This window comes from Siphateles boraxobius, unplaced genomic scaffold, assembly GCF_051911475.1.
Source record: "Siphateles boraxobius isolate OS27281-9 unplaced genomic scaffold, OSU_SipBor_1 8, whole genome shotgun sequence".
Taxonomy (NCBI): domain Eukaryota; kingdom Metazoa; phylum Chordata; class Actinopteri; order Cypriniformes; family Leuciscidae; genus Siphateles; species Siphateles boraxobius.
Window position 1 is genome coordinate 6,157,498 of NW_027509208.1, and position 16,797 is coordinate 6,174,294.

The 16,797-nt window shown below is 38.7% G+C and overlaps 2 protein-coding genes across 8 annotated transcripts in view; one reads left to right on the top strand and one right to left on the bottom strand.

Moving 5' to 3' along the window:
• Window positions 1-16,797, bottom strand: part of myt1la (myelin transcription factor 1-like, a) — a 67,832-nt gene that overhangs the window by 39,557 nt on the left and 11,478 nt on the right. For 3 of the 7 annotated variants that reach the window (XM_077220883.1, XM_077220880.1, XM_077220881.1), the window contains 4 exons: window positions 9,428-9,547; window positions 8,378-8,432; window positions 8,059-8,089; window positions 1,853-1,915 (listed from right to left, as the gene is read on the bottom strand). In XM_077220883.1, coding sequence (XP_077076998.1) covers window positions 1,853-1,915; window positions 8,059-8,089; window positions 8,378-8,432 — 149 coding nt within the window. In that variant the 5' untranslated portion in view covers window positions 9,428-9,547. Of the gene's footprint in view, window positions 1-1,852; window positions 1,916-8,058; window positions 8,090-8,359; window positions 8,484-9,427; window positions 9,548-16,797 lie in introns of those variants that run through there. The other 4 variants (XM_077220884.1, XM_077220882.1, XM_077220878.1 and 1 more) reach the window with 3 other exon arrangements.
• Window positions 1-16,797, top strand: part of rps7 (ribosomal protein S7) — a 117,773-nt gene that overhangs the window by 27,958 nt on the left and 73,018 nt on the right. The window lies entirely within an intron of this gene.

Genomic DNA, 16,797 nt, shown 5'->3' on the forward strand with positions numbered 1-16,797 from the left:
TGCCAACCAAGTTGTCCTACAAGCTTTATATATAACGCTGTATACGAGGCGCAGGCACACAAAGAGAAGTTTCCTGTCGCCAGCACATATCTCGGCCAGACTCCGTTCGTTACTAGGCAACATAGATGCGCGAACACACAGAAGTTGACAGAACATTCTCGGCCACCGTACGTTCGTTACTAGGTAACCAACAACACGTGGTTAAGACACACCGTGATGGAGAAGGTAAGTTGGAAGAAAGCTCGTCTAACATTTTTTGGCTAGAACATTTAATATATAGCCCAATATATATATATATATATATATATAATTTCAATTTGTGCTGGTTATTTTATGAGCAATGGGTAAAATTGGGGGGCGGGGATGGGCGGGGGCGGGGCTCCATTAGGACTCCTCCCCTAACCGCATGTTATCTCACTCCAAGCTTTTGATAAAACTTGAGAACCCTGTGACAAATTATAAGAGAGCAGTTTTTATTGTCTCACAAATGTATTCCTCTGTTTGTGTGTGTGTGTTCACGGAACGAGAAGTCACTGCGCTGTCATGACCACAATGAAAAAGTTGACAACAACCTAGTCAGCAATTCAACTGAGGTCACGTGGGTGTGGCAACAGTAGCGTGCTGAACTGTCAAGTAATGTTCGTTTGGGTGCCTGGGGCTCGAGGATATAGAGCGACCGACTTTTTTTTGAGCAAGCATTGATTATGCGTGACACGGTCTCAATTTGCGGGACGCATGAATTGGGCTTCAAACGCTGTGCGCGTACGCGCTACGCGGGACGGGTGGTCACCCTAGTGTGTGTGTGCGTGTGTGTGTGTGTGTGTGTGTGTGTGTGTGTGTGTGCGAAAGGGTTGAGAGCCGTACAAAGTTTCATGCCATTTGGACAAAGAGAACATTTTTAAAATTCAGCAAAAGTCATTTGCGTGTTAAAAAGACCCCGAAGAACGGGATACTTCACCTAAAAAGAACAATGCTGTCATATTTTTTTCATCCTCATGTCTCTCTTAGTCATCTTCAAAACACAAATGAAAATATTTTTTAATGAAATCTGATAGATTTCTGTCCATCCATTGAAAATCTATTCCACCAAAACTTTGATGCTTCAAGAAGTTCATCAAGAGATTGTAAAAGTCTTCTGAAAAGACACAATTGTTTTATATGATGAACAAAATATAATACATACTGTACATGCTTGACATGTGAGAACAAACCTTATTGGTTCTTGTGCTCCAAGCAACCACGTCTGAGCTTCAGTTTACCATATTTGATGAGCTTTATTTATGTTGTGCATTGATCACTGTTAACTGAATAAAAGGCTACATTAAATCTGTTCATCATATAAAACGATCTTGTCTCATTATACGTGAACCGCTTGAATCATATGGATTAATTTTTGAGAGAACTAACCCAACAACAGCCATGTTTAAAGAGGTAAGGTTGTGTTGCAAGCTAACAGTCCAGTTGCAAGTTTTTAGGCCACAAAGCAAAAACTGCTAATGCTGAAGGCTAATGCTAATGCTAAGTACTCTGTAGCGGTAAAGGATTGAACAATATTGTAATGGAATGGCTTAATTCAATCCAGAAAAAATATCATACTTTGTTAAAATGCTCCATTTTAGTAAATGCCAGCTCTAGTTCATTGTAGTCTCTTCATTTCAATCTTTTGACTGCACTTTCACAACTTTGTGCTGTTTAAAGGATGTCACGCTTTTCTTTCTAAAGGGAAGAAAAAAGGCCTGATTCAAATTTAATTGACATAATTTTGCTATTGGTCTTGAGCTTTTCTGTAAGTGGTCAAGATACTTTCAGATGGATGGGCACACATTCATATGAATGAAAGGCCAGTTCTTACCTCCTGTGTCTGGCGTATTTGCCGCTGACATGTCCACTACCATCACACCCAGGTGTGGGACAGCTGCGGACAAGAGAAATAATTAATACAAGGCTGACGTCACACACACGCACATGGACACACACATACGCTCGTTCTTGCTGACTGTGTTCGAACCGTGGCACATCAGCCTTCATTACAGATTTAGAGAGCTCCCAGTGTCCTCCAGGCCGATGACTCACCAGGCTCCATATTTCATATTTCATATTGTATATGGCTCTCTGGCTGCTCCATTTAGGTCCACAGCCAGTTAAAAGCCATGAGGGAAAACATCCAAGTTTAGAACTTCTGCTCCGCTTGAGCAAAGGATCAGACCAGCAAACCAGTATCCAAGTCATAAAACTAGCCAGATTAGTTACAGTGTCACTGATTGCCTAAAGTATTCATTATGCACTTACTTGACTGGCAGTGGTAATTGTGTGTCTATCAGTTCTACCAGTACTGGAGAGTGAGGCCTGCTTTCACACCACACACACAACTGCAACAGCATGCTTGTACTGTGTGTTCACATTTAAAGAACTAAATGAACCAGAAAACCCACACATTTTTAATTATTTATATTGATGAACAACCGCATAAATACATTCCTGTTCAAATGTTTGGGGTCAGTAACCTTGTTCAAAATATTTTTATTCAGCAAGGACGCATACATTTAATCAAAAATGACAGTAAATAAATGTTTATATTATTACAAAAGATGTCTATTTCAATTAAATGCTTTTCTTTTAAACTTAATATTGGATATTCATCAAAGAATCTTGAGATAAAAAATGATTTCCACAAAAAGATTAAGCAGGACAACTGTTTTTAACATTGATTATAATAAGAAAAGTTTCTTGAGCACCAGATCAGCACATTAGATTGATTTCGGAAGGATTTCGAAATGAGACTTTATATAAATATAAAACTAAATATGATATAATTTAATATAATATACACTATAATATAATATACATTATAATTTAATATTCAATACAAATTATGCTGTATTTTAGTTTTTGTAAATATGTCTCTGATGATGATATAATCGGAAATTATATATATTGGAAAATAATGTACCCTTTAAGTAGCTTCAGTGTACAACAGATAGCTACTTTCTGTTAGTAGCTTATAGTGTAACTAACTACTTTCTGCAAAAGTTTGCATGAAAGAAGTTTAACTACATCAAATTTGGAGTAGCTTGTAGCTTGGAAAGCTACAGTTTCAAAGTAGATTCCCCAACACCACGTTTAGTCTTGAAATTGGACTGTGCGTGTTTAACAATACATGTTTAGACCTGAAGCTATTTTAAGCTTCAAATATAGCAAACGAGTAGGAAATTGAGTGGGAACATGTCTAGCCTAGCACATGAGTTGCATCTACCCTTGGTTATGTTGGCTAGGGATCTGTGTCTGATCAAGCTGGTGACCCATCAGTGAGTGTAACTGGTGTTAAAGATGCCTGCAGCTACAGGCCTGGACCTGCTGATCAAGCAGATTGCCCTGATGATTGGGAAGGAGAGAGAGGGAATTTCACTTCTCTGCTTGGTCTGATACCATAATAAAGATGACATGTGCCTCTGGAAAACTGGTCATAACACACTCACACAGTCGCACACCCTTGTGTCCTTGCCACTGTCATTGTAATTGGACACGTAGCATCAAAATATAAAAAAAGAGTCTTTTTTAACAACAGCGTGGGTGTTAAACCATTCTTAATGAGGAAAATGCTGGCATTTAGGAGGCCTGTAAATTGTGCTTAAGGGAAAGATATGCAGGGGGAAAAGTGACAGGCAGATATGAGTAAAACGACTCACTGCCCTGGAGGAAAAACAGACCATTCGCTCTCATCATGATGCATGATTTCATTAGGAGTGCAGAGATATTTACTAATACTAATTGGGAGATCATATGTTCTCACTTATGGCAATTTGACTGAAAGGTCTATTTATAGGTTCTGCCTGTACTTGCCATACTGTATAAATTACATCAAAACCTATCAATTAGCCATATTATACTTTGATGCCACCTTGAACGGAAATGCATATTTCGTCATACAACTGTTTTAGGGACAGATTTACAAACAGCTTGACTAAAGACAAGCAGCGAAAAATTTTCACTGAAAAGGTGTGGACAGGGTTATTTTTGCGGCTGACCTTATTGTATATTCATTTGTAGGAATTTTCCTTTCAGAAGCAAAATGTATGGGTGGAAAGTATTTAAATGAATCATGCAAGATGACTTACTAAGGTTTGCGCTGGTCCATTTACTGGTATTTGAGCCATTATTTACCGGTCAATAAAAGCATGTCTGAAACCAGATGCTAATTTGGGCTGCTCTTGGTAGATTGCGTTGGCCATTATGGAAATGATCCGGCTGCGTCTGTGTTCTTTAGTTTGCATGTCATCAGTAGATTATGCGCAGAACTTTCCACTCCTATTGGTGCTTTTTTGGAATTGCGCTCTCACGCTAATTTATCCTGTTTAGTAAATCTGTCCCTTAGTCTTTAAAGACAGAAACTGCAAGGCGAGATACAACAAATCAACCGCTTTTCTTTCGTATATACACATTTCTGGTCGTAAAATTATCTAATTATTAAGGTATCTAATCAAAGGTTTGAAGTAAGTAACATAAAAATAAAAATAAAATAAAAACTTTTGTATTACTGTATGTACCGAGATTCCTCCGATGCCAAAGTCTCCTCAGCTGGAATCTGCATTAAGACGGGAAGGAAGTGGCAGGCACAGGAAGTGGTGGACAGAGCGGAGGCACGGCTGAGCAGTGGTGGTAAGTAACGAAGTAGAAATACTTCGTTACTTTACTTAAGTATTTTTTTCGGGGATCTGTACTTTACTTGAGTTTTTTATTTGCATCTACTTTTACTCTTACTCCACTACAATATTATAGGCAAAGTTTACTTTTTACTCCGTTACATTTCCCCATGCCTGCTCCAAGTATTTATTACACTGGCTTTCCAAACCAATGAAAAACTTGGTTTTATTTTGAAAAAAAGAACGCGCAAGCTCTTTGCCAGCATACGCTCACATAGCAGTCAGTTCGCCATTGTGGAAGATGACCGCAGAAATAGGTGAAGGTGCAGCTCTGCCCAGCAATGATCCCGAGATTTCCGCTTACCTTGAATCTTGCACATCTTCTGTTTGATGCAGCTAATGTTATGGCACATGTCTATTGCAGAGCTGCCAACTCTCACTCATTCAGTGTGAGACTCACGCAATTGACACTTTCCACACGCTCTCACGACACACATCCATTTTTTCACGCAGAGAAAAATCGCGAACCAAAGAGGACATTGATACCGACAGACAAGACAGAGTTGGTTACTTTTGATATGAAACAAATTCTCAGCTCTCAGATTCTGTCAATTTTATTACGAAATTTAAACAATAAATACTGCTTTGGTGCTTTTAAATGTGACGTGACCGATAGCTAGCGCCTGCTATATGGGGTGCCGTTAATCTCTTTACTACTAGTTAATTGTAAATAAACACAAATGAACAATAATAGGTAGCCTATGTTGAAAGATACAGTACAACTTACCGAAATGTATATAGCCTACCTTATACATAATATCAATAAATCAGTGTTTTTCAACCGTGGAAATAGGTCAATAAAACAGCTGGAGAACAATATGTCACATAACGTTACATTTACCTCAGGAAAAAAAACAAACATTTAATGACCATAGCATGTTAGTTGGCTAGAAAAATTAGTATTTTATAATATATGTAATATTAGTATAAATTAGTGTTTTGTTAAATGTGCACTATATATTTATTATATTTTTACTTATATCATTAAAATATTATAAAGTTGTTATTATAATAAGAATCACATGTATTTTTAACATGTAATAATACCAGCTGACAGGGCTCTCTGTAGCCTATGTTTACAGAATTAGGTGAGATTTTCTTTCAATTTAAAAATTAATATGCATCTACTGTGCCAAATATTTATCAAAATGAATCTATTGAATCAAGATCGGAATCAAACCACAATAATTGAATTGAAATTGTAAAATTTGTATCAAAGAATGGCCTACCAGTCATTGCACCATAATATGCTGTCACTAAACTTAATGAAATTGTTTAGAATTGATGCAAGGTGCTTCATTGTCTCTTATGATTACAAATCTAACAAATTCTTAATTGCAGTATCTAATAATTTGTTCAATTAAAACAGATCAATTGTTTTGGGAGTGATATGCAATGTTTAATTATTGATATTTACAGTTTGAATATTTACTTTTTACTTTCGGTACTTAATTACGTTTTAAATCGGATACTTTTGTACTTTTACTCAAGTGATGTTTGAATGGAGGACTTTCTACTTTTACTGGAGTCATTTTTTATTTAGGTATATATACTTTTACTCGAGTATAATTTTTGAGTACTTTTACCACCCCTGCGGCTGAGGCATGGTGTCTTGGTTGGCAGCGTGGCGGTGGGGCATGCAGGCCTGGGCAGTTTTCCGAAGCCAAGCTATGACAAAGTAAGAGGGAGGGAGAAGCTTCAGTTGGTGCAGGACAAGGTCGCGGGCAGAGGCGGAAGAAGATTGCCTGACCAAGATGGTCGGTAGGAAACAGCAAGGCGCCTGGACTAGGTGGAAGAACGCCGCACAGCGCAAGATCACCTGGGCAGAGTTGTGGAGCTCTGAACCACTTCGCATCAAGTTCCTCATAAGTTCGGTCTACGATCTGCTACCCAGCCCATTCAACCTACACCGCTGGGGCTTGGTCGATTCACCCAGCATGCCAACTGTGCCAAAGGAGTGGCACACTGGAGCATATCCTCAGCTGCTGTCCAAAGGCTTTGGGGGATGGGCGGTATCGCTGGAGACATGACCAGGTCCTCAGGGCTCTGGCAGATACAATCACCGCAGCGATCCAGAGCTGTAAGAGTCAGCATCCCTCCAAGCAAACCATCTCCTTTGTCAGACATGGGGAGAAAGCACATCAGCAGCCTCGCTCCTCAGATGGGCTACTCGCCAATGCAAGAGACTGGCACCTTCAAGTGGACCTGGGAAGGCAGCTTAAGTTCCCGAATCACATCACGGCCACTTCACTCCACCCAGACATGGTGATAACATTGGAATCGACCAGGCAGGTGCTCAATGTGGAGCTAACTGTCCCCTGGGAAGACAGATTGGAGGAGGCAAATGAGCGCAAGAGAAAACAAGTGTGCGGAGCTGGTGGACGAGTGCAGGAGTGGCGGCTGGAAAGCACGCAGTGAGCCAGTGGAGGTTGGTTGCCGGGGCTTTGCTGGTCAGTCGTTGCTCCGAACACTTAAACTCCTTGGTGTTAAAGGACAACTGTGCATACGAGCCATAAAGAACATCTCTGAGGCTGCCGAAAAAGCTTCATGATGGCTGTGGATCCGGAGGGGGGATCCGTGGAGTAGCACGTGGAGTGGAGACGGAGTAGCTACATCTGTGGAGTAGCTACTCCATGTATATGGAGAAGCTCGCCACTTGGACACAGGCCAGGGACTGATCACCCCCGGCAGGGTCGCCCGGGCGAGGGTGTCTGTTGATTAAAGACCCGAAACACCTGTTGACGGTTCTTCACTGATGACGTGTCCAAGTAGCACCAGAAGGTGTATGTTAGAACTTATTCAACAAGGATGCATTGCATTGGTCAAAAGTGACAGTAAAGGCATTTATAAAGGTACCACAGATATTTATGTCAAATAAATGCTGTTCTATCCATCAACGAATTGTGAAAGAAAAACAAAAATATTAGGCAGCACAACCATTTTTAAATTGATCATAATAATAATAAATGTTTTTTTGAGCACCAAATCAAGATATGAAGACTGGAGTAATGATGCTGAAAATTCAGCTTTGCCATGACATGAAAAAATAACTTTTTTTAAATATATATTTAAATAGAAAACAGTTAATGTTTTTTCAGTTTTACTTCTACAGTAGTTTTACTGTACTTTTACACAAATAAATGCAGCCTTGGTGACCATAGAAGACTTTTTTCAAAAGACATAAAACATTTTCACTGTCCCCAAACTTTTGAACAGCAGTGTACACCAAAATACAATACCTTGCTTCACCTTGAATATCCTGTTTTGCTCAGAAATCCCATTATGAAAGTAAATAGGTTGTGAACTGATTTGCATAGTGAGTTTAATTGAATGATTCCCATACTGTATGCAGACTGACCTGAACAGCTCTTGTGCAGCCTCCACTGCAACTGCAAAAAGAAAAAGAAAAAAGAAAAGAAAGCGAGAACAATTAGTAAGGAAACATCTCAACATGAGATTCATCACCCAATGGAATAATATTATTATGAGCAGACTAATTTTCCGGCCTCACAGATCCTTCTTCACCTGTCCAATCAATAAACCCTTTTTAATCACTACTGAATGACGTCAGTGATAATTCTTGAAAGACAATAAAGACACAGTTATGGATTGAAAGTGGGGGAATGGATTTGACCGTAGGTTGAGACTGCAGCTAATACGATGTGAGTGCGCTGTACCTCGCACACCTTTAGATCGTGTTCGATGACGCTTCTCGGCCGCATCCACCTCCATCTGGAGAAAAGAAGCAGCAATTAGCCTGACCTCCGTCAACTATCTGAGCAACTGTAAAACCAAGAGTAAAAGGGCAATGATGTCTGTAGCAGGGATGGTTATGAACAGCATGAGAGACCATAGATGATAAAAGAATATGTTTATTATGAAAAATACAGACTGTGAATCATGGATAACTACACGGGTCATGTGGTACATGCGGCCATAATGCATCACGATTTTTGTTGAAAATGTATTGTATGAAAATCTATGGTGTGCATAATTTTGCACCCGAGTTGCCAACAATGTGAATCAGTTTATAATGATCACAAATTTGGGCACTTGCAGGGCCTTGCACACTAAACACAAGGAAACATCACTGTATAACATGCCATGACCAATATCCCTATGTTAAGATTTATCATGCCTCTTTGTTGTAGTTTTTAAAATGTACAGTGTCATTACGAAATATGCACTTGTCCGGCATTTTTTATTAAGCATACATAACGTTATTAAGCCATTAAAAATATAAACAATAAAAAAAAAACTTATTTAAACTACTTTAATTCTTGTGTAATAGTGTGCAAGATTGCTTAAAAAAAAAGCAGGACAAAGACAACAAAAAATTATTCAATATACACTACCATTCTAAAGTTGATTGTTAATAAGATGTTTCAATGTTAAAATAAAAATAATATTGTCAAACATTATTACCATTTAGCATAATTGTTTTCTATTTTAATTTTATCATTCTATTTTGAAATGTAATTTATTCCAGTGGTGGCAAAGCTGAATTACTCTATTTTTCAGAAATCAATCAACAACAATCTTAAAAGCAGTTAGCTTAATTCAGTGTAAACCGTGATACATTTTTTTTCGATCTATTTAATGCATCATTGCTGAATAAAAAGTATTAATTTCTTTAAAAAGAAAATCGTACTGATACCTGACTTTTGAACAGTAGTGTAACAATTCAACTTTACTGCCAAGAACAAACGAAATGCAAAGCACATTACCTGAGATTTACTGGTTGATGGTGGGACAGATGTGTTTTCTGAGGAGCGCCTCCTGTGTGGTGCGATTAGGCAGAATTGTCCGCTGTGTGTCCCTCAAAGCTGTTCCTCAAAACTCATTTTCTGTTAAAGGAAAATAATAATTTATCATGAACTGCAGTTGTATAAAATCTGCAGACTGAAATGAGGTACACTTATAAGGAAAGACATACAGATGTCTGAAGCTATTCAAAGCCTCCATTAATCACAGTCTCAGAACAAGGAAAAAATAAAACAACAACAAAAAAATCTGTCATTCTTCTTTTGTTCAAAAATATAATAAGTGACAGGAAGAGCTTTTAAAGTTTTGAAACATGCTCTTTTCATAAGTCACCTATATTTATTTATATCTCTTTTTTTTTTGAGAAATATGAATGTCTTTGCCTTTATGCCTTTAGATCGAACACTGTACAAAAGGTAAATCGCTGGGGAGGTTTTATTTTAACTATGAAATAAAAAAAGTAAAGTTACTTTTTTCACAGGTGCTATAATAATATAATATAATATAATATAATGAAAACAACAACTTTTTTTCAGAAAACCATATGCTTTCAGACAAACACACAATAACATATTGAGTGCTCTAGTCGTCTATCTGGCAACAAGCTAACACTTCTATCTCATGCTCCTTGCAAATCCTGTTAATGTGTGCATTTGGGTTTGTGTGTGTGTGTGTGTGTGTGTGTGTGTGTGTGTGTGTGTGTGGTGTGTGTGACAGAGAGAGAGAGAGAGAGAGAGAGAGAGAGAGAGAGACAGACAGACAGACAGACAGACAGACACAGATTTGCAAGTATCTGTCAGCGCCAAGGCCAGTGACACAAAGGGTGCTCTCCAAATGCTGGAGATGTCTATTGAAAACCTTTCAATGACAGAAATACAGACTTGAACGAATTTCCTTAGTAAGACGGATCTTTGTACGTAACACCTTCTAAGGCCTCCTTCACACAACAAAATATGCGCTCGCTCTCACACCGCCCCTCTTTCCACTGATAGATCGCACAATCACTCATACTGGGGGAATATGGGAAGCTCTCATCTGAACCTCACTTGGTCAAATCAAAGCATATGAGCTCCAGCTGTCCCCCAGTGGCAGCGAACTGGCCCAGCTTGCTTGTAATTTGGGGAAAACACTGTTTAGTATTCATGCCCAACACCCTTCTGTCTCACATAAAGTGAGACATACAGCTTTAAAATCTAATTCTCTCTCTCTTTTGAGAGGAGAAGTGTGGGCTCTTTTAGAAGAGTCTGCAGTCTCAGAGCTCTGCACGTCCTATCCGAAAGCAACGTTTCCCCATGCGAATCCTGCATACCTGCGGGCTGCGTTGCACACATTATAGCCTCAGGTTTATCAAAGATTGCCAAGGTTTTGATTTTAAAGAATACTTCACCCAAAGATTCTGACATAATTTACTAACCCTCAAGTTGTGACATTTTTTTCTTGAGGAACATTAATGGAGCTGCTATTTACTTAACATCTGTGTGGCGATCAGGACGAGGCCGAGGGCCATGAGAGAGCGGTGCGAGGCCGGTGGCGTGATGACTGATGAGCGACACCTGCGCGACGAACCGGTCTCGTGTCTCTCAGTGGAGATCGAGAGGGGCCAGGCCTGCACTTGTGTTGTGTTTGTTTTGTTATACGTGACAGCAGTCGTCCGTGAGGGGCTGCTGTCTTTTACTGTCATTTTGTATTTGTTTTATTTTTGATATTAAAGTTCCTCGTATTAAAGTTCCTACTAACCTCGTTACAATCTGCCCTAGCTTATCTGTTCATGAGATAAGTAATTATGCCTGGAAAAACATTCTGTTTCTTAATTCTAAGAAGGCAAAGAACTGACTGCGTTCTCATGGAGACTGGCCTAGCCAGGCTACCTTGAAAGAACGAACTCGGAAGAAAACGAGGACACAGAACGCATCTTTGTCAGAATTGAGATGCGCTGTAATCTTGTTGCTCAACTGACAGCGCCACGCAACACACAATAAATAAAACATAACATCACAGATGTCATAACCTATTAAAAATACTTTTTTTTGTGTTAATTTTGTATTTAGAGTATTTGTATTTGTGTATATTTAATGTTAAGCTTTGTCAATGTTAAGATTATTTTAAATATGCCAATTAAAATACTGCAGACAACAAAACGTTAAATGTTTATGGCTTTCACGTGCCAACACATATTTGCGAGTTTTCAGAAGGAATCTCTTGTGTGAGGCATTGACGGTTGATGATGACAGTACGGGAACACAAGGACGCAAGATCACTTAAGAACAGATATTGAGAAACGGCTTCTTTTTTGAGTCAGATCTTTTTCAATGAATTTTTTAATGTGTTTCACAAAACCAGTCTAAATGTTCACGAATCAGACTGATTCGGTTTGTGAGTTCAGCTCATTGACTGGTCACAGCATTAAAAGCTTACTGAAGGAGAAAATTGGCAATAAATTACAACTTAAATTGCCGGGGGCTTTGTTCGCACAAATCTATTACATATAGCTTGAAACATAGCAAGCCTAGTTGTTTGGACCACTTTTTGATACTTTTATGGTACTTTTGCATCTTTCTGGAGCATCTTATTTCATGGAAAAGAGTGACCAGTATAATTCTTTAAAATTTTGTCTTTTATTTTCAACAGAATAAAGAGAGGTATACTGGTTTGTAATGACACTTTGGAGGTAATGAAAGATCTAAGGATTTTCAATAGCAACCTATGCATTTGTTGCTTCAAAAGAGTGACTATACATCTGTGTTGTGTTTTATTTAGTTTTTTGTATTTAATTTCTAATCATCATAATCATATAATTCCATTTAATCATAGAATAATTTGTTCATTTTTATTATCTTATTTATTATTTACTTATTTCTATTGCTCTTGCAATTTTGTTGTTTAATCTTGATTTTAAATGATTGTGATGTTTCAAGAGATATTATGTTTTTAACGTCACAGGGCGATGCTGCTATGAAGCAATAATTAATACAGTTTTGGGTACCAGACAAAAATAGTTTTGTTAACTGATTTTGGGGATCAGACAATATTTGCTGTTAACTGCATGGTTTTTGGGTATCAGACAAAATTCCGCTGACAGTATTGGATATCCGGCATTTTAATTGGGGGAAAACTACTTCTTTAATAAATGATCAGGATATCAAAATAAGTTTTACAGACTACAGTCACTGTGTATCAAGATGGTGTTTAAATGATCTAGCTAGAGAATTTTCACTATTTTAGCATCAGTCAAAAAAAAAAAACACACTTTTGCCCAGGCATTCGCCTGGCAGTGCTGTTGTCACATCCCATTCATCTAAAAACTGCTCCAGATGCACAGCACCACTGTGAGCCTCTCCGCCCCCCCGAGAGTGTGTGCATGTGTGTTTGTGTGAGTGTGCATCACGCTCAGTCATCAGGAACAGAGTGACCCAGTCAGAGAGACATGACCCTACAACCCTCAAGACTCGGCATGCAATCTCTCCAGCTAATTTCCCCTCAACCCTGCCTAACATCACGCCACCGGACAGTCCAAAAAAAAAAAAAACATGGCACGTATAAATCCAAAATCATATTTACTGTTGATTCAAGACACATGTTTGTCCATGTTACATTAGTGTGCTGGTGTCAGGGACCCTGAGATTGCTCTGGATTTATGTGGTGTGACCGGACAGATTTGCTTGGCTGGTGGTTGCTTGGCCCCAATTCAGATGGCATCATGTCTACAAGAGCCCTGAAACAATCACGTCATGAGACATTATTCATTTCATATACTCTCTTTTTAAAAAGATGTCAGCTATGTTCGGTATGGAATACTTGCTTACTACACACTAAACACGGCACAGTATATAGTCTAGACTTTCCATTATTATTATTATAAATAGTACTCAAAACTGTAAACATTATTTTACTTTAAACATTTTAAACAGTAATATGCTCTATTGTTGTCACATGACCTGGTGTCCAGTTGTCAGCTCTTAAACAAAAACATTTAGAATTTTTAAATCAATTTTGTATGTAAAGATTCTTTACATTTGCCAGCCTGATCAAATAATGAGTAAAGAAAAGATATTAAAAACTGTGACCTACACTACGGTTCAAAAGTTTGGTCTGAAAAAAATGATTTAATGTTTTTAAAAGATGCTCACCAAGGCTGCATTTATTTCAATATAGTAAAAACAGCAATATTGTGAAATATTATTACAATTTAAAATAGTTTTTATCTATTTTAATCATTTAAGATGTAATGTATTCCTGTGAAATTATGCTGGTTTGGTGCTCAATAAGCATTTCTTATTCAATGTTGAAAACAGTGAACTACTTAATGTTTTTGTGGAAACTTATTTTTTTCTCTGGATTCTTTGATGAATAGAATGTGAAATAAACAACAACATTTGTTTGAAATCTTTTGGAATAATAAAAATAAAATATTTACTATCACTTTTGATCAATTTACTGCATCCTTGCTGAATAAAACTATTAATTTATTAAAAAAAAAAAACCTCAAACTTTTGAATGGTATTGTATATTTCTTCCCCGTTCCTCTATCACAATGGCATTGCATGATACTGTAGTTCAAACTGTATGTACTGTATACAACACATTTTGACAAATCTAGTAGCACTGCAGGAATAGTGAGAGTAGCATGGTAGTATGCTAGCATTGTCCGCTGGGTAATAAAGTCCGATGGTCAGTGTTGGAAAATGTTTGGCCACCCAATACTTCAAATAGCTTTAAAGAGTCTAGACTTCTGCTCTACCTTATCAGTCGGTGTGACTCACTCAGTGTGAATGCGACGGTAATGCAAATTTGAGTGTGTATGTGTGTGCAAATGTAATGCAGATGCTTGCAAAGAGTCTAGCCAGAATTCCAATCCCCACACAGTAGAGAGTGTGGGCTGCTCACATTTTCCAGCCCTCATTTAGAATCAGAGCACATGCACAGTAGAGCTCTTCATTATTAGCTACATGACTAGCCATAAAGCCATAGGTTATACGCAGAATGCGAGCGAGAAAACTAGATCAGACTGAAATTACAATTACATCAGAGGCATGCAATTGCAGGTATTTTGAAAAGAAAGCTTCCTTTCCTTCAAAACATATGCTGGCACATCTCCCGTTTTGAGATGATGGCACCAGAGCTCTGAGGATATTTCTCGTAAGTTTCCTAATTTAAGTACTAATGGAAATTGTCTCGATTTGCCAGATGCAGTTAATCTGCAAATGGCCATTGCATGGAAGGCTCTCAGAGCTTGGAGTCTGACTCAAGCAATACAGTGCATGACATGGATGCAATCCACGAAGACACTCTGCGCTAAACAATGAAACGAACCCATCTTCCACCCTGATGCACTCTAACGCATCCTCATCAAAGGTAGGGCTGGAGAACAATGCCTCCCTCTCTATCTCATTTCTCTCTCTCTCTCTCTTTACCTCTCTGACTCTCTCTCTCTCTCTCTCTCTCTCTCTCTCTCTCTCTCTGTCTCTCTCTCTCTCTCTCTCTCTCTCTCTCTCCTGAGGCCTCATTCTATTCCATCAGGCAGAGAAGAGCTTTAATTGCCCCTGCCATTCTCGAGGCTTGCTTATGGAGAGAGAAACCCGTGCCATCAGGTCTTAATGATGCCTGGCAACCGCGTGGGATCCAACCAACACGTCGTCAATAGCAACGGAGGCACCAGAAGTCCTCTCTCCCAGCGACGGGAAAGGCGAAGGCTTCCTGAGACTTCATGTCCTCAGAGAGAGAGAGAGAGAGAGAGCAGTTCAGCGGAAAATAGCTTTTGGCCCCTCATTCGACAACCTAAGTCGGTGCCAGGCCCGAAGGAGACGTGAGCACCCAGACTGCCAGAATCGTCTGACAGGAAGAAATCGCATGTTACCCATCAAATTATACCAGCAACGACTAGCTGAGAGCTACATGTAATGGCTGCATTCAAATGTGATCACCTTTTTTCCCCAATAACTCTTATTCCTGGATTTGTGGAATCCTAATTTCACTTTCACAATTTTCCTATTCAGTAATACACAAAAAAGCCAATTCAGAACAAAATAATACTAAAAAATACTGCTGCCTAACCATTAACAAAAACACAAAAGCAAACTGTAAAAGTGAGCGATTAACAGTCCCCCTGTAGTCAATAATTTTACCAATTATAAAATAATTCCCAAAATTACATATTTAAACGTTGATTCCTTGAAAAAAATTCTTCATGCCTTAAAATAGCTTGAATGTAACTCTACACCCATTCCTCATTTAGTGAACGCGGTTCTATGAATATACACATTTCCCTGCCTCCACTCACTCACACCAGCTCAGAGATCCACTCAGTGACAATCACACGTTGACATGATTGATTACAAGGTAGATTGTGACGTCAGAAACACCAGCGATTTCAGACCGTCTTTGGTTCACTGCAGTTTTAAGGAGAAAATGGTTTGTCTTAAAGCATATTAAAAACACCACATAGACATAAACAACATTAAAAGCTTGATTTTAACCACAGGGGGACTTAAAAATGTGTGAGCTATAAGCTCTATTGTACATAAACTTTGCAAAAAAGATTCATTAGCAATCACAACCGACTTATTTTAAGCCATGAACTTTTGTTGTCACAACGCAGCAACTCCAGTATAATTTCAAATTCTGAGTTTCACCACTCACAACTTCAAACACAACTTCCCTTAAGTCAAGTGCTGATAACTCATAAATAAGGTATTTTCCGACTCCAGTTAAAGTAACACCAGGTAACTTTTCAACCTTCGTAATATATTTCCAAGTCTCTTGTGATGGTACATCGAATTACAATAGGTTGAATGACACATCTGCCATAGCCTGACGGGGTCTGTAGCGTTTTTAATCGTACTTTTAAACTTCGGGTTTCGGGTAGTAACCGGCGAACAAAGAGAACTACAAAACTCGACTGCTTTACGGCATATACGTCTCTTCCACCACCACCCCCACTTCCTTAAAATCGCAGGGCTGTCAAGTGTCACGCATTGAGCGTGACAGTCACTCATTTCGGTCTTTTGTCACGCTCTCCCGCCACACATTGTATTTCTCACGCTGAAAAACTATTTGTAATATATTTAATATGCCGCCGCGCCCAAAACTCTGGCCGCGCTGCTCTCACTGTAGAACAGGCATGAATTCAAGCGGGTCTCCTTTGGTGTTGTTCGTCTGGTGTTGTTAGCCAATCAGAAAATAGCACTATTGTATCTGGGTAACATTTAACGCAACAACCAATGACACCCCGTAGTCTGGGGTGTTTTTTGTCTGCCTGACTATGTTACGGACGCTATCTTATCCTCCATTTATCTTCATGAATCAGGTAATGATTATTTGTCTTGCCTCAAGCTAT